This window comes from Bubalus bubalis, chromosome 11 (genome assembly GCF_019923935.1).
Source record: "Bubalus bubalis isolate 160015118507 breed Murrah chromosome 11, NDDB_SH_1, whole genome shotgun sequence".
Lineage (NCBI taxonomy): Eukaryota > Metazoa > Chordata > Mammalia > Artiodactyla > Bovidae > Bubalus > Bubalus bubalis.
In genome coordinates, this window is record NC_059167.1 from 31,702,362 (window position 1) to 31,721,983 (window position 19,622).

The 19,622-nt window shown below is 41.1% G+C and overlaps 3 protein-coding genes across 9 annotated transcripts in view; 2 read left to right on the plus strand and 1 right to left on the minus strand.

Annotated features, from left to right (window-relative positions):
* Positions 1-6,305, plus strand: part of GPR135 (G protein-coupled receptor 135) — an 83,851-nt gene extending 77,546 nt beyond the window's left edge. Inside the window, exon 3 of the mRNA XM_045162049.1 lies at positions 5,614-6,305. The gene's annotated coding sequence lies outside the window, so the exon portion shown is untranslated. The remainder of the gene's footprint in view (positions 1-5,613) is intronic.
* L3HYPDH (trans-L-3-hydroxyproline dehydratase) overlaps positions 1-11,310 on the plus strand; it is a 102,755-nt gene extending 91,445 nt beyond the window's left edge. Inside the window, exons 7-8 of one of the 5 annotated variants that reach the window (XM_045162053.1) lie at positions 5,145-5,181; positions 5,614-6,305. In XM_045162053.1, coding sequence (XP_045017988.1) covers positions 5,145-5,181; positions 5,614-5,620 — 44 coding nt within the window. In that variant the 3' untranslated portion in view covers positions 5,621-6,305. Of the gene's footprint in view, positions 1-319; positions 512-5,144; positions 5,182-5,613; positions 6,306-7,175; positions 7,579-10,302 lie in introns of those variants that run through there. The other 4 variants (XM_025295439.3, XM_044924915.2, XM_044924911.2 and 1 more) reach the window with 4 other exon arrangements.
* Positions 1-19,622, minus strand: part of DAAM1 (dishevelled associated activator of morphogenesis 1) — a 183,011-nt gene that overhangs the window by 3,671 nt on the left and 159,718 nt on the right. For all 3 annotated transcript variants that reach the window (XM_044924907.2, XM_025295436.3, XM_044924906.2), the window contains 7 exons: positions 17,229-17,335; positions 15,345-15,433; positions 11,309-11,477; positions 8,045-8,152; positions 6,095-6,155; positions 3,158-3,289; positions 505-675 (listed from right to left, as the gene is read on the minus strand). In XM_044924907.2, the coding sequence (XP_044780842.1) occupies positions 505-675; positions 3,158-3,289; positions 6,095-6,155; positions 8,045-8,152; positions 11,309-11,477; positions 15,345-15,433; positions 17,229-17,335 (837 nt within the window). The remainder of the gene's footprint in view (positions 1-504; positions 676-3,157; positions 3,290-6,094; positions 6,156-8,044; positions 8,153-11,308; positions 11,478-15,344; positions 15,434-17,228; positions 17,336-19,622) is intronic.

The following is a 19,622-nucleotide window of genomic DNA, read 5'->3' on the forward strand; positions in this document are numbered from 1 at the left end:
GAGGATGAGGTGGTTGGATGGCATCACTGACTCAATGGACATGAGTTTGAGTAAACTCTGGGAGTTGGTGATGGACAGGGAGGCCTGGTGTGCTGCAGTCCATGGGGTCACAAAGAGTCAGACACGACTGAGTGACTGAACCATACTGAACGGAACATGATTTAGAACCAGTGCCCAGTTGGTAAACGTTTATAATAAAGCCCTAACCTGGGACAGCCTAAAGAGTGCTGTTCTCTTTGTGGAAATGTAGAATTATTTCTTTAGAAGGACTTCTAAGAGGTGGAACTCCAGATCAAAGGATGTGAATATATTTTTTTAGGCTTTGCATATAGACTGCCACATTGCTGAAGAGAAACTTTCTACTGACTAAACTCCCAGTAGCATTCTAGAGAGGGCTTTGATGCCCTCCTCCTTGCCAGCACATCGGAGTGCTTCCTAAAAACCAAGCGGATGCAGCAGGAGAACTTCCAGGAAGTGGGGCTGGCCCATCACCTGCCCTCTTACCTGAGCCTCCATGCGAGCTCGGCGCTCCTCCTCCTCCTTCTTCTTTCTCATGTTTTCATTCTCTTGTTTGGCTTCTGACACAGCCTGAAGAAACTGATCAAAAATGCCAAAGAACTCATCTGGTTGTATTTTTCCAGCCTCTTCCCCAAAGTGTTTCACTGCTTTAGTAAACTGGGAAAAAGAAGGTTTTAAGAAGTTCAGTGTTTCAAGAAAATGCCATGATCACATAAATATCAATCTCTCTTAAGGGGCTGAAGCTCCAATTGAGTCAAATATAACTCGCTGGATTTACCTTTGGCTGCTAAACATATCTAATCATTTCTAAAGGAAAAAATTTAATACTCCAGCATCTTGGGAAACCATTTATTCTTGTCCACCTCATTTCAGCGTAACATCTATGATTACATCCTATGACTTCTTATTAACTAAACAGTAGTAAAAAAACAAGAGAGCAGAATACCAGAGGACAGAGTGCTCAGGACATAAAACTAATAGCAAACTCAGCAGGGGTAAGGAAACTTACCCCTTTAACTTTTCTTTGAAGTAGTTTAATATTTATTGATGCCATATGGTTAATATCAAAATCAGCTGCTTTTCCTAATCATAAATAATGCTGGTATTACTCTATTTCCTGGGCCTCAATTAGAAAACAATCACCGATTACGGAATCATTGAGGCAACCCAAAATTCAGGACTGAGAATACAATTTTATTCCAAAACCTTTGTTTTAGTGCCCTCTTCAAGGCACATCTTTTAGAAACAGCTAAAATGCAAAATATTAAGGGATAATTTTAAAAAATTAAATTAAAAAATATATACAGTAATGAAACAGCACGGCCAGTCTTTAACATTACCATTTTTAGCTCTTTTGGTGCTTATCTTCATAATTCAAGATAGTATGCTTTCAAGTGTCTTAGCGTTATTTTGGCCATCCAAATACTGTTTGGTGCCAGTCAAGTTGTTTTTAAGAACTAGACCTCCTTCTGTAAGGATCTCATGCTATTAAGCCTAAGCTGCAAAGGATGGTGTTTCTAGCTTCAAGGTCAAATGAATTCTCACTCCTTATGCCTTATCAACTACTAAAAAATTTCCAGCTCTTTCATTTTCTTCATAGTTAGAAACTCTTAGGTTGGGGAGGACTGCATAAATACTTCACGGTCTAATTGCTTTTATCTTTCTTGCATTGCTTGCCTTTAATATATTAAGTTTTTCTGATGTTTTGGCAATACTACCTACATAAAGGAAATATTTTCAACATTTATTCTTAAGTAAAACAATTTTCAGTTATACATATATTTCATATCTTTAAATTTATGATAATATTCACTTTTAACGGAGGCATTCTCGATCTTTTACTTATTTGGAGCTATTGTATTAGAAACTAAGCTCTTTAGGGAAAAATACAACATTCTTCACACACCACACACAGTGCTTTAGCTTGCTTCATGATTTTTACAAGCTAATTTCTAAAAGTTCTGGTATGAACAAAACAGCAACAGATAGCCTACAACTGCGTTTCAAAAGCATTGAAGTTCATGCACTTCAAGCCATCCTGAATGATCTTTTTATCTAGGAATTCTAGTGATGATGAAGTCATGTATATTTTGGTCTTGGAAATCTGAAGAAAACTCGTCCCAGATTAAAGTTCCCACACTAAAATTTTTAAAAAAGTAGGGTGTGTATAAATAAAAAATTAACTATTCACTGGATTCTTAGGAAAATGTCTGAGCCCTTGAAATAGGTACTGTACTGTCTGCTTTGGGGTGGGGGCCATCACAGTGGAGGCTGCTAACACCAGTTCACTGGTTTCCGTCAGGGGGTATCAGGTAACAGCAGTCATTCAAACATATATCTTGTCTTCTGTTTATTATTTAATAACATTGGAGGTGGGGTTTCATGCTGAAATGAGCCAGTGTATCTTAACACAGTCTGCTTCTGAACTTCAACCAGTGTGCGTGCATACTTCCATACAAAATCATCCATATCTACAACTGAAAAATGAGCTTCATTACTCAAGTTTCAAGCAAAGAGTGTTGTCACAGCTGAAAAATGGGCACTGTGGACGAGCTCAGTAGGGTGGGTGGGCAGCTGCTTGCTGTCATTTATTAACAAGAAGAGGATGAGAGCATGTGCACGGGAATATGAATGTGTGCGAATTCTGGAAAAGGAAATAACTAGAGAGAGACTGTGAGATGGGGTAGTGGGATTTTAAGGTGTTGGGTATTTGTCAATGAAAACTTTTCCTTTACAGGAAAACAAGATTTTGTAATAGCAAAATTCATTTTAAAAGTCCTATTTATACCTTTTGTGACGAGGCTGTGAATTAAAGTGCCTATCATTTAGTAAGCTCTTCTCGAGATTTAAAGAGGGAACACCCTGCTCTCCTGCCTCTTATCTGCTCGTGTAAGGAGAGCATCTTACACGTTTCTGAAGCACAAGGCCTCGGCCCAGTAATAACCAAGAAAAAGCTGTCCCAGTATTCACTGGTTTAACACCGTTCAGATACTCCAAGGTCTGACTAACCTAAAGAGACGCAGGCCAGTTAGAAAGTGTGTGTTTCAACTGATCACCGTCCTAGAAATCAAAGAGTAATTGTAATACCTGAGAGTACCAGCCCTGTCAAGCAATACTCAGTGCGCAAGGGAAAACTTACCAAGTCTTTGGCTTCTGCTAGAAGATCTTCAACATCAGAGAAGCTGAAGCTGGCTACAGTGATGAACTGACTGACGACAGACACAAACTTATCTCCGGGCTGTGAGGGCTGAGACTTCTGATACTCCAGCTCCTTAAACACAGGGAATTGGTAATGTCAACGCAGGCTTCAGATGCAGACGCACCTTGTTTCATTTCCCTTATGTCTCAAATTTAATAAAAGTCAGAACGGCAAACACATCAAAACTACTGCAGAAACATCTTAATGATAGTTCATGTCCTGCTCTGCTTCTGCCCACCCTGCCAGAGTCATGCCCATGTGTGCAAACACATTTGCAAAATGCAATTTAACCGGTCATCCGGTGTGGTTTTTGTATACTGGCTTTAGAATGTAAGCAGATTAACATTTGGATAAAATTCATATAAGTTAAATAATGGAGAGCAAGTTGGATTAAAAGGGTTTGTGACTGAAAGCAAGAGAATTTGTAGATATTCTGTGCTCAGAACTCTGGTGTCTTGATTTTTTTCCCCTTTTTTCTGTACCTGCCAAGTCTACTTATTTCCCAAGCTGTGATATCTAGGTCAGTAGAATTTCAGCTATGGCGTTTGGCACCATAATGCCATTTTTCTTCTCATCCATACCATTCAGGTTTTGTGAACAGTCAGGTAGAGGTATTAGTGTTGTGTTAATTAGCCATCCTCTCCATTACCATGGTGATGAACACAGCTTATTCAAATTTCATTTCAATAATAACTTAAACCATTGCCAGATGCATTCTCCTATTTCATTCCACAAAACCTCTATGAGTGTTCAATTACTATGCCAATTGTATTGACACATAAATTGAGGTTCAGAGGCATTCTTTGCTCAAAGTCAAGTAGCTGATAAGTGATACAGCCAAAATTTGAACTCAACCTCTAACTCCAGGGTCTCAGTAACAACTTTTCTGTGTATCTATTGACTTACTCTGGATCTCTATTTTCTTCCATACCTGCTATGGCAGAGAGTCTAACAAGCAGGAGAGTAGAGGTCACAAGCTAGGGGTTGATTCAGCTCAACCACTGACTTGGTTTTTATCCATGGCAAGTAGCCTGGGCCTTAGTTTCTTCACTCATAAAAGGAGGGCAATATACATATTACCAGGGGAATCAAGTGAAATAAAAGTGGAAACTTTTATGGAACTTGCTCTGATTAAAAGAAATTGCCACGATTCTAGTCCTTGGGTTGGTAAGGGTGAGGTGCAGAGATGTGAAAGCAATTTTAACGTGTTTCATGAATGTATAATTTCATGAGAATTCCACCTTTGGTATCTTTCCAACAGTACAACTGACTTGTGCAAAGCACAGTTGGGACACATGAATATGTGGATGGTTAAAGTCTGCCCCCCAATATTTCCTCCCTCTTAACATTTAAGCTGCCGGGGGTAGGGGGAAGCTGCTGTAGGCCGTTTCCTATGAAGAGTGTGTTACAGTGTACCTGACCCAGGGGCTAGAGAGATTTCAGCAAAATGACCTTTAATAAATCCCTCAAACACACAACTTCCTTGGGACCCCCGTCTTATGCCTTGTTCTGAACTAGCTCAGATGCAGGGCTCAGAGCATCCATTATCAGACTTTAGGGCTGTCATAGCTGCCATGCTAGTCTCAAGAAAGCTTTCCACTGGGAGGAAATACAGCAGAATGAAGGCTATAAACAAGCTCTGTCCCAAACCGCCCTTACCCTGTTTGACCTGTGAAAGCCGAGGACCATGTGCCACGCTCCTTCATAGTCTCCCAGCCACAGGGCTGGGAAAACAGTGCACTCAGTTCATCTCCTGCACTTTGTAAACAGCGGCCTACCCACCACGTCTTTCTTCTCCCTCCCCCCAAAAAAGGGAAAAAAAGAAAACCTCACATGCTCCTTAATTTATTAAAAACAGAAAAGATTAGCATCGTGACTTTAATTTGTATCAGAGCTTCTTAATGATGCCAACTACTTTCTATGGCAGTTTTACAAGCCGGAGGAGGGTCCTTTTGGTGTTACCGGTAAGTTGATCTGTGGGGCACCTTCCCGAGCTGCCTGTAAACCAGCCTCCTGCACCAAGGGTCAGGCCAGAGCCCCGTCTGCTCTTGGGAGCGAGGCTTCCACCCTAATCTGTCTCCATCTTGGTGACAGCCCCCGTGTGGTACCCACGGGGCGCTGCGCCCTCAAATCAGGGTTAAGGCCACTGGCTCCTCTTCCTCCAGCACTCTGACCTGCTTTCCTTCCATGGAGCCCAGGCTTAGGTCATCTTGTAGACTTGGGACAGCCTCCCTCCTCTGTACCTAAGCTCACTCTCCCTCCTTCTAAGCCGCAGCTCGAAGTTCATCTCATCTAGAAGAGATACTTCCTCTCAAACACGCCAGCTATTCCCTAAGGCCCAGGCTAACCTAAATCACCACCTTCCTTTGAAAGGCACCTTTGTCATCACTTTACAGGAGGTAAACCGGACTGACTGCTCCTGGCCACTGTAACATGTGGAGGGCAAGCATTCTGAGTCATCGTGATCCCCTTGCCTTGAGAATGGACTGTACCCTCAAAGTGCTCAATGCATTCTCCCCAAAGGGTCAATGCAAAGATGACAAGAAGTTCCACTGCTCTACTGAGAGTGAACATTTATGAAGAGAAAAGGAGCACTGAGTAGACCTTGAAGAGTCTCTAGCCCAACCCACTGTCACAAGTCCTACGTCACAGATAGGAAAGTGGTAGAACTCTGGGTCCGATGTCCCAGCTCCCGTGATGCCTGCTGCTGTGTCACCAGGCTAAACACAGTCTGCCTTTGCTTCTCTGTTTTTGCATTTTATTTTTAATAGTAAATGTTTATCCCGAGCATACCAGCATGCCAAGGAAACTGGCAACTCCTCCCCTGGACACCAGTAATGACAAGACTGGGAATTAGAACAAGAAACAGATACTCACCATCTCTACTGCTTTCAGGCCACTTCTCAACGTGCTTATTTCTTTGTCCAGCTCAGTCATGCTGTTGTAAATGGCAGCATTTTAGTAACTAACATGGGACTTATACTTGTGAATTAAATGTACAGTGAGTTTAAATATTTCATTCTTGGTCATCCACACTATTTTAAGTGTTTAAAATTTTTAAATTAAAATTCATTTTAAATGCTTAAAATTCTCTTCAGCATTCAGATCTCACAGAAAGACAGCAACATTTTAAACTTATATGGGATTATGTTTCTTGTTTTCCATAGCCAGCAGGTATGAGAGGGAGAGATAGATTTATGTATATTGGATAAAAAGAACAGAATAGAAATATGATGTTTTAATCTCACAAAAATCTCACTTAAGCAAATTACGGTATGTAGAAATAAATTTCTTGCCATGTGTGACTTCCTTTGGACAAGGGAAAGAAAGAGCTGAGGTACAAGCATGTGTGTGCTGTGCTCATCATTACTGTATTGCTTTTCAAGAAAACTCTGATAGTATGAGGGCTTCCCATGTGGCTCAGCCGGTAAAGAATCTGCCTGCAATATGGGAGACCTGGGTTCGATCCCTGGGTTGGGAAGATCCCCTGGAGAAGGGAAAGACTACCCACTCTAGTATTCTGGCCTGGAGAATTCCATGGACTGTATAGTCCTTGGGGTCGCAAAGAGTCAGACGTGACTGAGTGACTTTCACTTTCACTGATAGTATGAATACTACAAGGTGATAGCCTACATTTCAATCAAAAATGATTTTTCTTAAAGTTTCACTAACTAGTTTTCATTTTTGTTGTTGTTTTTTAAAATGAAGTTTCCTAGACTTTTCTCATAACGCTTTTTATTTGATGGCTTTAAACATTAGAGATTATAACCATTCTCACAGAGAATTCACATGTAAACAAATTCGCCAATACTTCATTTACCTTCACATTTTAACTGCATGCCTTACATCATGGTACATTTCTCCCAAACTCTACAGAGGAAAAAAATTAGGCTGCTCATCAGATTTTTCAAAATGACTGCAAAAAGATGCAGTTTAAAGTTTTTTTTTTTTTTTTAAGGGGGGAGAGGAGCTGAGTGCAATAGGAAGAGCAGCAACGAAAACTGCATGCCCCTCAAGAGGTCTCTGAAAAGTGGTGTGAAGTTTATGGGGAAAACCTGGCGTCTTTCCACTTTATTTGTATTCCTTCATTTGCATAAAGACTGCTTTTCATTAAAAGGCTGCTTGGTTTCTGGGAGTGTATGCACCTGGGAAAATTGATACTAGCAACGCCCTGACCTGCAGCACTTCTATTTGCTTAACGACATATCATCATATTCTCATTTAACTAAGGGTGCTCCCACCTGTATTTTAAGAGAACCACCCCTTCCAACTAGTGAAACCACATTTCTTCCCTGTATCTTCATAACTCAGAAAATTAGGTTTTGCAGAAGTTAAAAACTGTATCCAGGAGTATTCCAAAACAGCTAGAAAAACTATACACAACATAAGCTCACAGTATATGTTCAACAATACCTTGAACAACACCGGTGTGAACTGGGAGGGTCACTTATACAAAATTTTTTTCCCAGTAATTATGGACTAAGTGATTTGTGGCTGACTGATTCCTCAGATGTGGAACCATGGATATGGAGGAACTCGTATAGGAAGGGTCAATTATAAAGTTATATGTTGGATTTTCAAACTGTGCGTGGGAGTTAGGGAGTGTGTTGGCACCCTTAACTCCCTTCTGCAAGAGTTAATCATATATTCAAAATTATGTAATACATCTGGGTGACTTGGAAATGATTCAAACTACGTCAGGGGAAAGCTCAAGTATACTATTCAGGGGAAAACAAGACAGAAGGACCCTCTTAAGGTAACACTAACTATCTCAATGGCTAAAGCAAGGGATTTGAAAAGCTGAAATGATTCACTGTTAGTACTTACTTTACTTTTGCTGCTTGAGGAATGTCCCGCAGCTCCTCATTTAGATTGAGAACCTTGGGGTATTTATTTTCCACAATAGTGATGAGATAGTGCAAAAGTGTAATGTTCCTACAGTTAGAGGAGAGAGTATTAAACATGGTTGATATCGGCATATGATTTGCATATTCAAGTGTCTGATTCCAAAAGAAAGCTATATCCTGCATTACTTTCAAAATTTGGAGGTTCCTGTAAAGCAGGAATTCAAGAGAAAGGGATAAGAGGAGAGTATTTATGGGATTTACATAAATAGATGTCAAAAGAGGCACACATCTTCTGAAACGGAAGGGCAGGGGATGAGAATTACATTTTTGGCCCGTAATGAGGATGCTTCCAAATCTGGGTGATGCGATGAGTGATGAAAATGAGTCTGAACCATTGCCAATGGGGACATCCCCTCACAGCGTATCCACCCAAAGATGAGACCTGCCCTGGCAGTTCAGAACAAAGCAGGGTCGGGTGGGGAGTGAGGGATGTCTATCTAATGTACCAAAGAGGACATTAAGTTAATTTTTAAGTCTGAGAGTACAGAGCAGCGACCCACAGATGGGAATCACTGAGAATTCTCATTTAAGGTTTCTTTGGTCTGGGGGATAACATTTTCCCCTTTTGTCTCGTTTGTTTTTCTCTTTCCCCCTCTGACCTCATCTGTTTTGCTGCTGCAGCAAAGGGTGGCTGGAAAGTTAGGAAGCCCCCCCATTTCAGGGCAGGGCCTGGAACTGGGCCAGGACTATGCCATCATGGGTATGATATCCTCGCAGCCTAATTTTAGCAACACTTCAGCTCCTAACTGCATAACTGGCTCCCTCTTCAGTGTTGACAGGGCTGAACCCTGACTGACCTGGGCTGAAAAGGCAGGCATCTGATAACTGTATCCATGAGGCCACGCCATAGGAGTCTGGTCCCCTTGTCCCCGACTCCAATGCACACTACAATCACGTGAACCCCAGATGCCTGGGCCAACCTGGGATTCATCAGTTGGAATGAAGTGGGAGCCAGGCTGAGTATTTTTTAAAACTTCCCATTGAGTCTAACAGCCAAGATCAAGAACCACTTAGTCTGTTGAAAGTTACCATAATTAGGAGGACACAAATACATTGCTTAAAAACCATTTCCATAATTTTTAGGCAGTTTGCTAATTCACAAGGCTAAGTCACAACAGTCTCCCCAGCAACTAAAGTGAAGCAAAGTTGGCAAACAATTTTTTCCATATCAATGCAAACCATTTCTGGTTACCCTTGTAGCTTCCTAGAAGTCAATGCAATCCTATTCCTCTGAGATAACTGGCTCACGTGGAAAAAAATTTCCCCTTATTTTTCTTGCTCTCAATAATTAGAGAACCATTGTTCAGCAAAGTAAAACAGTAGCTAATAGTTCTGGTCACTTATTTTGCAGATGTTCAGCTGTATTTTTCCATTTCAATTTTGCCATTCACAGAATCTATGTGTCTGCCATGTGCTGGTTGCATGAGGGGCAAATTCCAGAGCCCATCATGAGAAAGACTAATGCTGTTTTCCTTCATTATTTCAGAGAAATAAATGTATTTAATTAATCATATATACTTTTTGTGTGGAGAAAGACTTAAAACTAGATCAGTTTCTATATTTGTCTGTTATCCAAATAACACCTGATTTGAATGAATATACATTCTTGAATAATAAAAACCATAACCAGACATCTCACATTGGATTATTCTCTGGTCATTACCATAAACAAGCCTATAATGCAGAGTGAAGAGGGAAAAGAAAAAGATCAGAAATGGTTTTGTTTATTAATGTTTTGAAAAGGCTAATTGTGTACTTAGCCTTTTTATATTTTTATATTAACTAGTAGATAATCATGTAGTAAGTGCCAGGTTATCAGTAAGTTGGAAGGGTGGGGTGCACAGGGTATTAAGGGCATGTTATGTGTGCACACACCTGCGTGTGGAGAGGTCCTCCACCTGTGACTGGTGGTGAGGGTTTTCTTCTGCCCCAACCTATAAGCTCAGGGGAAGAGAACTCCCTTCCTTAAAAGATGGCTGCCCTTTCACATGCAAGTAAGATGCTGCAGTTATCTACTACAACTTTCAAATAAAATCTGCCTATTGGTAGAGGAAAGCTGTGGGCAGACCACCAGAACAGTTGTCAAATACCTGTAAGGCCAAACAGGCTGTGACCTCAGACAAGCTAAATGAGACACCTGACCCTGACCCTTTCCTCTGTTTCTTTATCTGACAACAGGTGATACAGCACTTGGCCTGGGGACTTCACAGGCTATTGTGACAACCACATGTGAAACGGCTCTGACAGGATCGAGTGCTTACATTAAAAATGAGGTGGTGGTGACAGAATCTATCAGCTGCCCTTTGTTCATCTATTTCTACACAATGTAAAAATAAGGCTTAGCTCTACAACTAAACACACTGCTTATTTCTTATAGGATGGATTTAAGGTTGCCATTATGCTATGCTTCACTAACCCTATAGAAAATACAGAGTAAAAAGCTCACTGGTTGGGAATAATTAGGGTGAAGAGAAGTATTTCTAAAAAGAATTCAGGTTACAGAGACGTTTACCTTAGAAACGATTCCTTCCAAGACAGTGAGAACCTTAGAGAACTACAGTTCTCAGAGAAGCTCGAGTTAATATGCCTAATGCCTTAAAACGCACTTTCTAGGAAGCATTTTAATGAGTCTTGGGATGAGCAGCTGAACACCAACAGCCAGAACGCATGTATACCCTCATCTTTTCATATAGCTGCTTGCTTCCAGGTACTAAGGAAAACACAATCTAAAAAGCCAGCAAGCCTCACATTCTATCCTCAGCTGCTAGTTTATCTTTGTGGAGAAGTAGCAATTAGGAGAGGTCATGAGGAGACTATTAGGATGCTGGTAATGTTCTGTTTCTTGATCTGGTCACTACTTACACAGATCTGTTCAATTTGTGAAACCTCATCTAGCTGTGTATTTCCAGTGTGTGAACTTGCCTTTCAAATATTACATGATACAAATGTTTACCTGAGAAAACCCAAAACACAAAAAACTTGGACTAGATGATATCCTTGTGGAATGAAAATAAAGGATAACTGGCCCAGTGGGAACTTGGGATTTGCGTGGTCCTGAGGTAAGAGAGGATCAGTGTCAGAGGAGGACGAGAAGGAGAAAGTGCAGACCAGACACTTGAGTGTCAGGAGGCCCAGAGTTACAAAGCTGAGCCCTGACCTATGTGCTCAGGTTCTCCATACTTACTTGTCAATACTGGATTTGGTGTCGGCAATCTTATTTAGGCTGGATATCTTGAATCCATACGCATTGCCTCTTTGGCCTTTATTCATGTAATTTCCAAACGCCAAAACCACTTCCAGCAACTGCTTCAGGGCACCACTCCTAAACACCTCTTCTGAGCCAGAACGAATTGCTTCAAAACAATATACACAAAACTATTACAACCAAGACTTTTCAGTGATACTCATCCTAAATCCACATACCCGGTAACAGATACCAGAGATGTAAGATGGGGTCATTAGATTATCTGGGAGCACTTTCTGAATACCTATACCAGAAGCAAGACACGAGGGGGCCAGGAGAGTCAGCTCAGGTTGTTCAAGAGACCCAGAGGCAGCTGCACAATCCCAGCCTTTCTTTTTCCTGGTTGACTCACTGACCGTAAGTAGTTGGGAATACATAGAGCGTCGATTGCATTTTCCACATTCCTTTGCAGACCCTTTCTTGCCTGGTGTGAGTCAGATCACAGGACTATTGACCAGTTTCACCAGTAGAAAAACTGGGCACACATGTGACATGCCACAGCTGGCAGGTGTCATCAGGGCCCCAAGGCCAGCCTGCACTCTGTGCTGGGCTCATAAGTCGCCCACATTTCAAACAGCTAAAAATTGAACAGCCTCAAAATCAAACCACCTACCAGCCTCAAATAAATCTTCCTTTAGAAAAATCCAGTAAGATTCAAATCAACAAAATTAGAAATAAAAATGGAGAGATCACAACAGACAACACAGAAATACAAAGGATCATAAGAGACTACTATCAGCAGCTATATGCCAATAAAATGGACAACTTGGAAGAAATGGACAAATTCTTAGAAAAGTACAACTTTCCAAAACTGAACCAGGAAGAAATGGACACTCTTAACAGACCCATTACAAGCACGGAAATTGAAACTGTAATCGGAAATCTTCCAGCAAACAAAAGCCTAGGACCAGATGGCTTCACAGCTGAATTCTACCAAAAATTTAGAGAAGAGCTAACACCTATCCTACTCAAACTCTTCCAGAAAATTGCAGAGGAAGGTAAACTTCCAAACCCATTCTATGAGGCCACCATCACCCTAATACCAAAACCCAACAAAGATGCCACAAAAAAGAAAACTACAGGCCAATATCACTGATGAACATAGATGCAAAAATCCTTAACAAAACTCTAGCAAACAGAATCCAACAACATATTAAAAAGATCATACATTGTGACCAAGTGGGCTTTATCCCAGGGATGCAAGGATTCTTCAATATCCACAAATCAATCAATGTAATACACCATATTAACAAATTGAAAAATAAAAACCATATGATTATCTCAATAGATGCAGAGAAAGCCTATGACAAAATTCAATATCCATTTATGATAAAAAAAAAACCCTCCAGAAAGCAGGAATAGAAGGAACATACCTCAACATAATAAAAGCTATATATGACAAACCCACAGCAAACATTATCCTCAAAGGTGAAAAACTGAAAGCATTTCCCCTAAAGGCAGGAACAAGACAAGGGTGCCCACTCTCACCACTACTATTCAACATAGTTTTGGAAGTTTTGGCCACAGCAATCAGAGCAGAAAAAGAAATAAAAGGAACCCAGATTGGAAAAGAAGAAGTAAAACTCTCACTGTTTGCAGATGACATGATCCTCTACATAGAAAACCCTAACCTAATGACTCCACCAGAAAATTACTAGAGCTAATTAATGAATATAGTAAAGTTGCAGGATAAAAAAATCAACACACAGAAATCCCTTGCATTCTTATACACTAACAATGAGAAAACAGAAAGAGAAATTAAGGAAACAATTCCGTTCACCATTGCAATGAAAAGAATAAAATACTTAGGACTATATCTACCTAAAGAAACAAAAGACCTATATATAGAAAACTATAAAACACTGGTGAAAGAAATCAAAGAGGCCACTAATAGATGGAGAAATATACCGTGTTCATGGATTGGAAGAATCAATATAGCGAAAATGAGTATACTACCCAAAGCAATCTATAGATTCAATGCAATCCCTATCAAGCTACCAACGGTATTTTTCATAGAACTAGATCAAATAATTTCACAATTTGTATGGAAATACAAAAAACCTTGAATATCCAAAGCAATCTTGAGAAAAAAGAATGGAACTGGAGGAATCAACCTGCCTGACTTCAGGCTCTACTAAAAAGTCACAGTCATCAAGACAGTATGGTACTGGCACAAAGACAGAAATATGGATCAATGGAACAAAATAAAAGCCCAGAGATAAATCCATGCACCTATGGTCACCTTATCTTCGACAAAGGAGGCAAGAATATACAATGGAGAAAAGACAATCTCTTTAACAAGTGGTGCTGGGAAAACTGGTCAACCACTTGTAAAAGAATGAAACTAGAACACTTCCTAACACCATACACAAAAATAAACTCAAAATGGATTAAAGAAATATAAGACCAGAAACTATAAAACTCCTAAAGGAGAACATAGGCAAAACATTCTCCGACATAAATCACAGCAGGATCCACTATGACCCACCTCCCAGAATATTGGAAATAAAAGCAAAAATAAACAAATGAGACCTAATTAAACCTAAAAGATTTTGCACAATGAAGGAAACTATAAGCAAGGTGAAAAGACATCCTTCAGAATGGGAGAAAATAATAGCAAACGAAGCAACTGACAAAGAATTAATCTCAAAAATATACAAGCAACTCCTGCAGCTCAATTCCAGAAAAATAAATGACCCAATCAAAAAATAAGCCAAAAAACTAAACAGACATTTCTCCAAAGAAGACATACAGATGGCTAACAAACACATGAAAAGATGTTCAACATCACTCATTATTAGAGAAATGTAAATCAAAACCACAATGAGGTACCATTTTACGCCAGTCAGAATGGCTGCTATCCAAAATTCTACAAGCAATAAATACTGGAGAGGGTGTGGAGAAAAGGGAACCCTCTTACACTGTTGGTGGGAATGCAAACTAGTACAGCCACTATGGAGAACAGTATGGAGATTCCTTAAAAAAGTGGAAATAGAACTGCCATATGACCCAGCAATCCCACTGCTGGGCATACACACCGAGGAAACCAGAATTGAAAGAGACACGTGTACCCCAATGTTCATCGCAGCACTGTTTATAATAGCCAGGACATGGAAGCAACCTAGATGTCCATCAGTGGACAAATGGATAAGAAAGCTGTGGTACATATACACAATGGAGTATTACTCAGCCATTAAAAGGAATACATTTGAATCAGTTCTAATGAGGTGGATGAAACTGGAGCCTGTTATACAGAGTGAAGTAAGCCAGAAAGAAAGACACCAATACAGTATACTAACACATATATATGAAATTTAGAAACATGGTAACGATAACCCTGTATGAGAGACAGCAAAAGAGACACAGATGTATAGAACAGTCTTTTGGACTCTGTGGGAGAGGGCAAGGGTAGGATGGTTTGGGAGAATGGCATTGAAACATGTATATTATCATATGTGAAATGGATTGCCAGTCCAGGTTCGATGCATGATACAGGGTGCTCGGGGCTGGTGCACTGGGATGACCCAGAGGGATGGGATGGGGAGGGAGGTGGGAGGGGGGGTTCAGGATGGGGAATACATGTACACCCGTGGTGGATTCATGCCGACGTATGGCAAAACCAATACAATCTTGTAAAGTAATTAGCCTCCAAAAATAAATTAATTAAAAAAAAAAAAGAAAAATCCAGTAAGGCCCCATTGTAAGAAAGATAACTGTAGGTTTGGTGTCAGTAGCAATCAAATTCCTCACCAATACCCAGACAGCAAAAGCCCAGGGGTTGTGCGTGAGCTCCAGAACTCAGGCTAGGCCAGCAAGCTGAATGAAGACCTTAAGTAATTATCTGCCAGAATTCCAACAGATTTCAAGGGAAAAAAAAATTACCAAAGGGATTCTATTGACTATATGCACTTGCATTGCACTTGTACATGAGCACTTGGGATGAACAGTATTTCCATTCTGAGGGACTTGACTTTACCTTCTACTTTGGGTTTCACTTCTGCTACACGCTCTGCGAACTTCTTTTTGAAGTACAGCGATTGCAGTCTTTGTTGATAATGATTAATTCTGCAAGAGCAAGCATCCACTAATGAACACTTAATACACCTATGTTCCCTCAAAGGTGACAGTACCTTGGAGCACCTGTGCTGCCTTCCCCCCTTCTCCTCCCTCCTCCCCGCCTAGACAGTTCCTCTCTGGGACAGAAGCACAGGGCCGGAGCCCAACCATGCCTGCAGAACCCACTTCCCACTGCCCTACAGGGCGTGTTCCAGCAAGGGCAGCAGGTCCTTAGCTCCGATCAGCTTAGGCAGTTGCTAAAAGAAACTGGGAGCTAACTGCTCTTGACTGAAGCCCCTTTCTCTTCCTCAGAGTCCCAGCAGCTCTTGAGAACAGAAAAGAGATAAAAAGGAATGAAAATGTAAAGACTCCCCTCTGCTGCTGCAAATAAGAGGCTGATGCCTGCCCTCCTCCTGTCCTGCCTCACTTTCTACAAAGTTTGTCTTTGGCAGAACTGTAGGGTAAAACTTGTGTCCAGGCTTCTTTCCTAACACCGTCTCTCCCCACACCTTCCTCTTTCTTCACAGCTGGCTCCCTATCTGTGCCCCTCAAAACTGGAAAGCTCTGCTTTCCAGGAGAGCAACTAGCACCTAGAGATAACAGGGAACTGGCCTCTGACTGCCACCAGGACAGGCTGCCTGGTGTTTCTGAGTGGGTGAGAGTGGGCACTTCTGCCAGACCTGAAATCACTGCTTGATCTGCTCTTCAGTGGAAACTTCAGTTTAGGAGGACCAGGGATCAGCTCTCATCCAAAACTATGCCATATAATCAGACAGATGCAGCCCAGGTTCTGTTCTTATTCAGTGACCTTGAACAGGAACCTTAACTCCTCCATTAGTTGGCAGAAAATATTTCCCTGCCTGACAGCCCTCCTGGGAGTGCTGATAGAAGGATTAAGATGCATGCAAAGACCTAGACAGTTACTAAGTGGCAGCTACTGCGGTCATATATTTGTCCACACGAAGGGACAAATGCACACCTGTCAAAATTTCAAAATCATCCTTTATTCTACAGTAGTATATGAAATGGCAAGTTGAGATGAAACAAAAATAAGTTCAGACACAGCAGAAATGTAGAGTGAGAGGCATGTTTACCTTGACCACCACGTAGGCCATCGGCACTCAGGGGAGGCACTCTGTCCTGAGGTTGACTGCGAGTTTCAAGACCACTGGTTCTTGCCTAATGCAGAATCAATTCGCTAGGCCTGGGATGGCAAATCTACTCAGCTCACATGCCAAATTCAATTACGGGGCAGAGGCTGCTGTGCGGCTTTCTGGAGAAGGGCTGAGAAAGCTTGCCAAGGCTCCGTGGGAAGAGTGCCATGATTGATTAGTGATGTCTGCATGTGTCATGATTTGACATCTAGGCCCTGGCTATTTTGTTATGTGGGCTCCAGGCTGTTACCTTTGAGTCTGTCCACTGTTTTCTATTTTACAACAACCTTGAGATGTTGAAGTACAAGGAAGAGTGAGCTAGAATCCCAAGAGATCAAAATGGTAAGAAGGATGATGCTGACTGGAACCAGGAAAAGTTATGACTTGATTAGGTCAAAGTACATGAGTCAGAGGCCCAGAGATAGAGATGATTGTGAAGAAACCTTGACCCTGGCTTACCCATGGGCAAGAAGGCACAAAAACAGAACAGTCAAGTTCCACACAACTCAGATTTGAGGAGATTTGGGGGATTTAAAAAGACTTCAAGTTAAGCCAGGTTAATTGGCCCAGATAATTCAACAGGAATCAAAAGTTTCACTTCCTTAGAAAGGCCAGGGGCGTCTTTGCTTTCGAAACATTTTCAAACTCACCTGCTCATCTCAAAAAGGAATCTGTCAGCCTTGGCCATCCGATCCAGTTCATGTTTATGTTCTTCCAACAGGTCAATATCACTTTTTTCAGGAACAAATTTCAAGAGCTAGAAAGTACACACAAATATTAAAACTGAGGTTTATAATTTAAATTCTTGTCCTAATTTTTCACCCTTTCAGTTAAATTTGTCCCATGATGAAAATTTAATTTTTAATTTATAAGCTCTCCTCATAGGTGACTATTACGATACAATAGAAGTGATAAAATCTTTCCATTTAGGTGGCCAAAAGGTACAAACTTCCAGTTACAAGATAAACCGGTACTGGGGGTATAATGTACAACGTGATGGTTATAATTAACACTGCTTCTTGATATATATGAAAGCTATTAACAGAGTAAATCCTGAAAGTTCTCATCACAAAGGAAGAAAAACTGTTGCTTTAAAAATATTTTATCTATAAGAAATGACAGGTGCTAACTTAACAGTATGGAAACCATTTCAAATTTGTTAGTCAAACTATTATGCCATACACCTTAAATTTATAGTGATGTATATTTCAATCAAAATGGGGGCGAAAACTTTTCTATTTTTACTTGAAAGTAGTTAAACTGGTGTAAGATTCATTTCTTGTACCTATCTATTCTTTAATGCATCTCAGTCACAATTGAGAAGTTCTTTCCCAGACCTACTTTACAGAGACCATTAGAGGGACCTTAGAGATGCAATACTGGAGATTAGGCCACTTCCCCAGCATTATAAAACAAGTGCATATGATCTTCAGAAATAGAACTTGGGTCTTGACTTCCAGCTGTCTTTTTTTTTTTCTTCTATACATCATGCTGGAATGAGTAATTCTATGTGTATTTTCCAATCAATTTGCTTATTTCTTGGGCTCATCTAATTCCATCTCCTTGTCTGCTCTATGTAGAGCTGGGTGAGAAGGACACAGAAGGACTTAAAGTTTTTGATTCCACATTTTATTTGGGAGGAAGAAATGAGCATGGAATGTAGAAGAGATAGCAATAATACTTCAAGTTGAAAAAGCACTTCTGTATGTGTCTAATTTCCTTTAAAAGCACAAACGTGTATGTGTATGCCCAGGCCTGTGTGTGTGTGTGTGTGTGCTATTTTCTAGATCAAATATTCTTGGACTTTAAAAGAAAAAATTTACACTGAGCCTCTGGGCCCCAAGGTCCTCCCCATAACTCAGTGCTGGCACTGGGTTGTCCACTTAGCAGACTTTCAAATGTTTGTTGGGTTTAACTAAAGGACCTTAGAAAAGGCAGTCAGTCGGGGTACCACCAGCAGAGAAAGAGAAATGGAACTACAGGGAAGAAGATGAATGACGTGAGGTTGGAAATATATTCCAGGCAGAGTGCTTATCTGGGGTCTGGAATGGGCTGAGGTCTGGAATGGGCAGCGTAGCATTTATAAAGGAGGAAGAGCAGCTGTAATGGCAGTGGGGGAGGGTAGAGGTGGGGGAGGGCAGGGAGGAGCAAGGCCTTCATAGGAAATTCAGTCTTTATTTTGAAGGCATGGGATGTAACATAAAATCTTAAGTAGGGGAATGAGTTTGCACTTTAATAAGATCACTTTGCCTGCAGAATGGAGAAAATCAGAAAGGATCAGAAGTATTGGGGGTTGTTATTAGACTGTTGATGCAGTAATCTAGTGGTGTCCTGGAATAGGTGGTGGACAGGTTCTAGAGCTATTGGGGGTGGGGGGGTGGGGTTTGAACTGGCCTGACTTGTTGATTCTGGTAAATGAGGGTCAAAAGGATGTGATCTAGGCAAGGAGGTACATAGAGTAGAACAGGGAGAAGGTTGGAGGAGGGTGGGTGAAGAGAAGATGAATTTAGTGTTTGAAATACTGACAGAAGAACAAAGCAGTGATTTCTAGTAGTGTGTGTGCTCAGTTGCTAAGTCATGCCTGACTCTTCGCAATCCCATGGACTGTAGCCCACCAGGCTCCTCTGTCCATGGGATCTTCCAGGCAAGAATACTGGAGTGGATTGCCATTTCCTTCTCCAGGGCATCTTCCAGACACCGGGATTGAACCCGCATCTCCTGCATTGGCAGGAGGATTCTTTACCACTGAGCCACCTGGGAAGCCTGTGATTTTAATAGGCAGGTGGACAAATGGTCTGAAATTCCAAAGAAATCTGGAAGAAAAAGCTCTGGTGTGGGTTACAACAGGCACAGATGTGAGTAAGGTAACCAGGGGTTCCATAAAGTAAAGAAAAGCAGGCCTTGAGAGAAGCTTGCATTGATGGGATGAGGATGAGAAGAAGAGTGACCTTCACAAGAGGCAGTGGAGGGACCCGTGTGGAGTTACAGGGCCAGTGAAAGAGGCGTTCCATGTGGGCCAAGCGGCTGTCACTGTGATACCCACC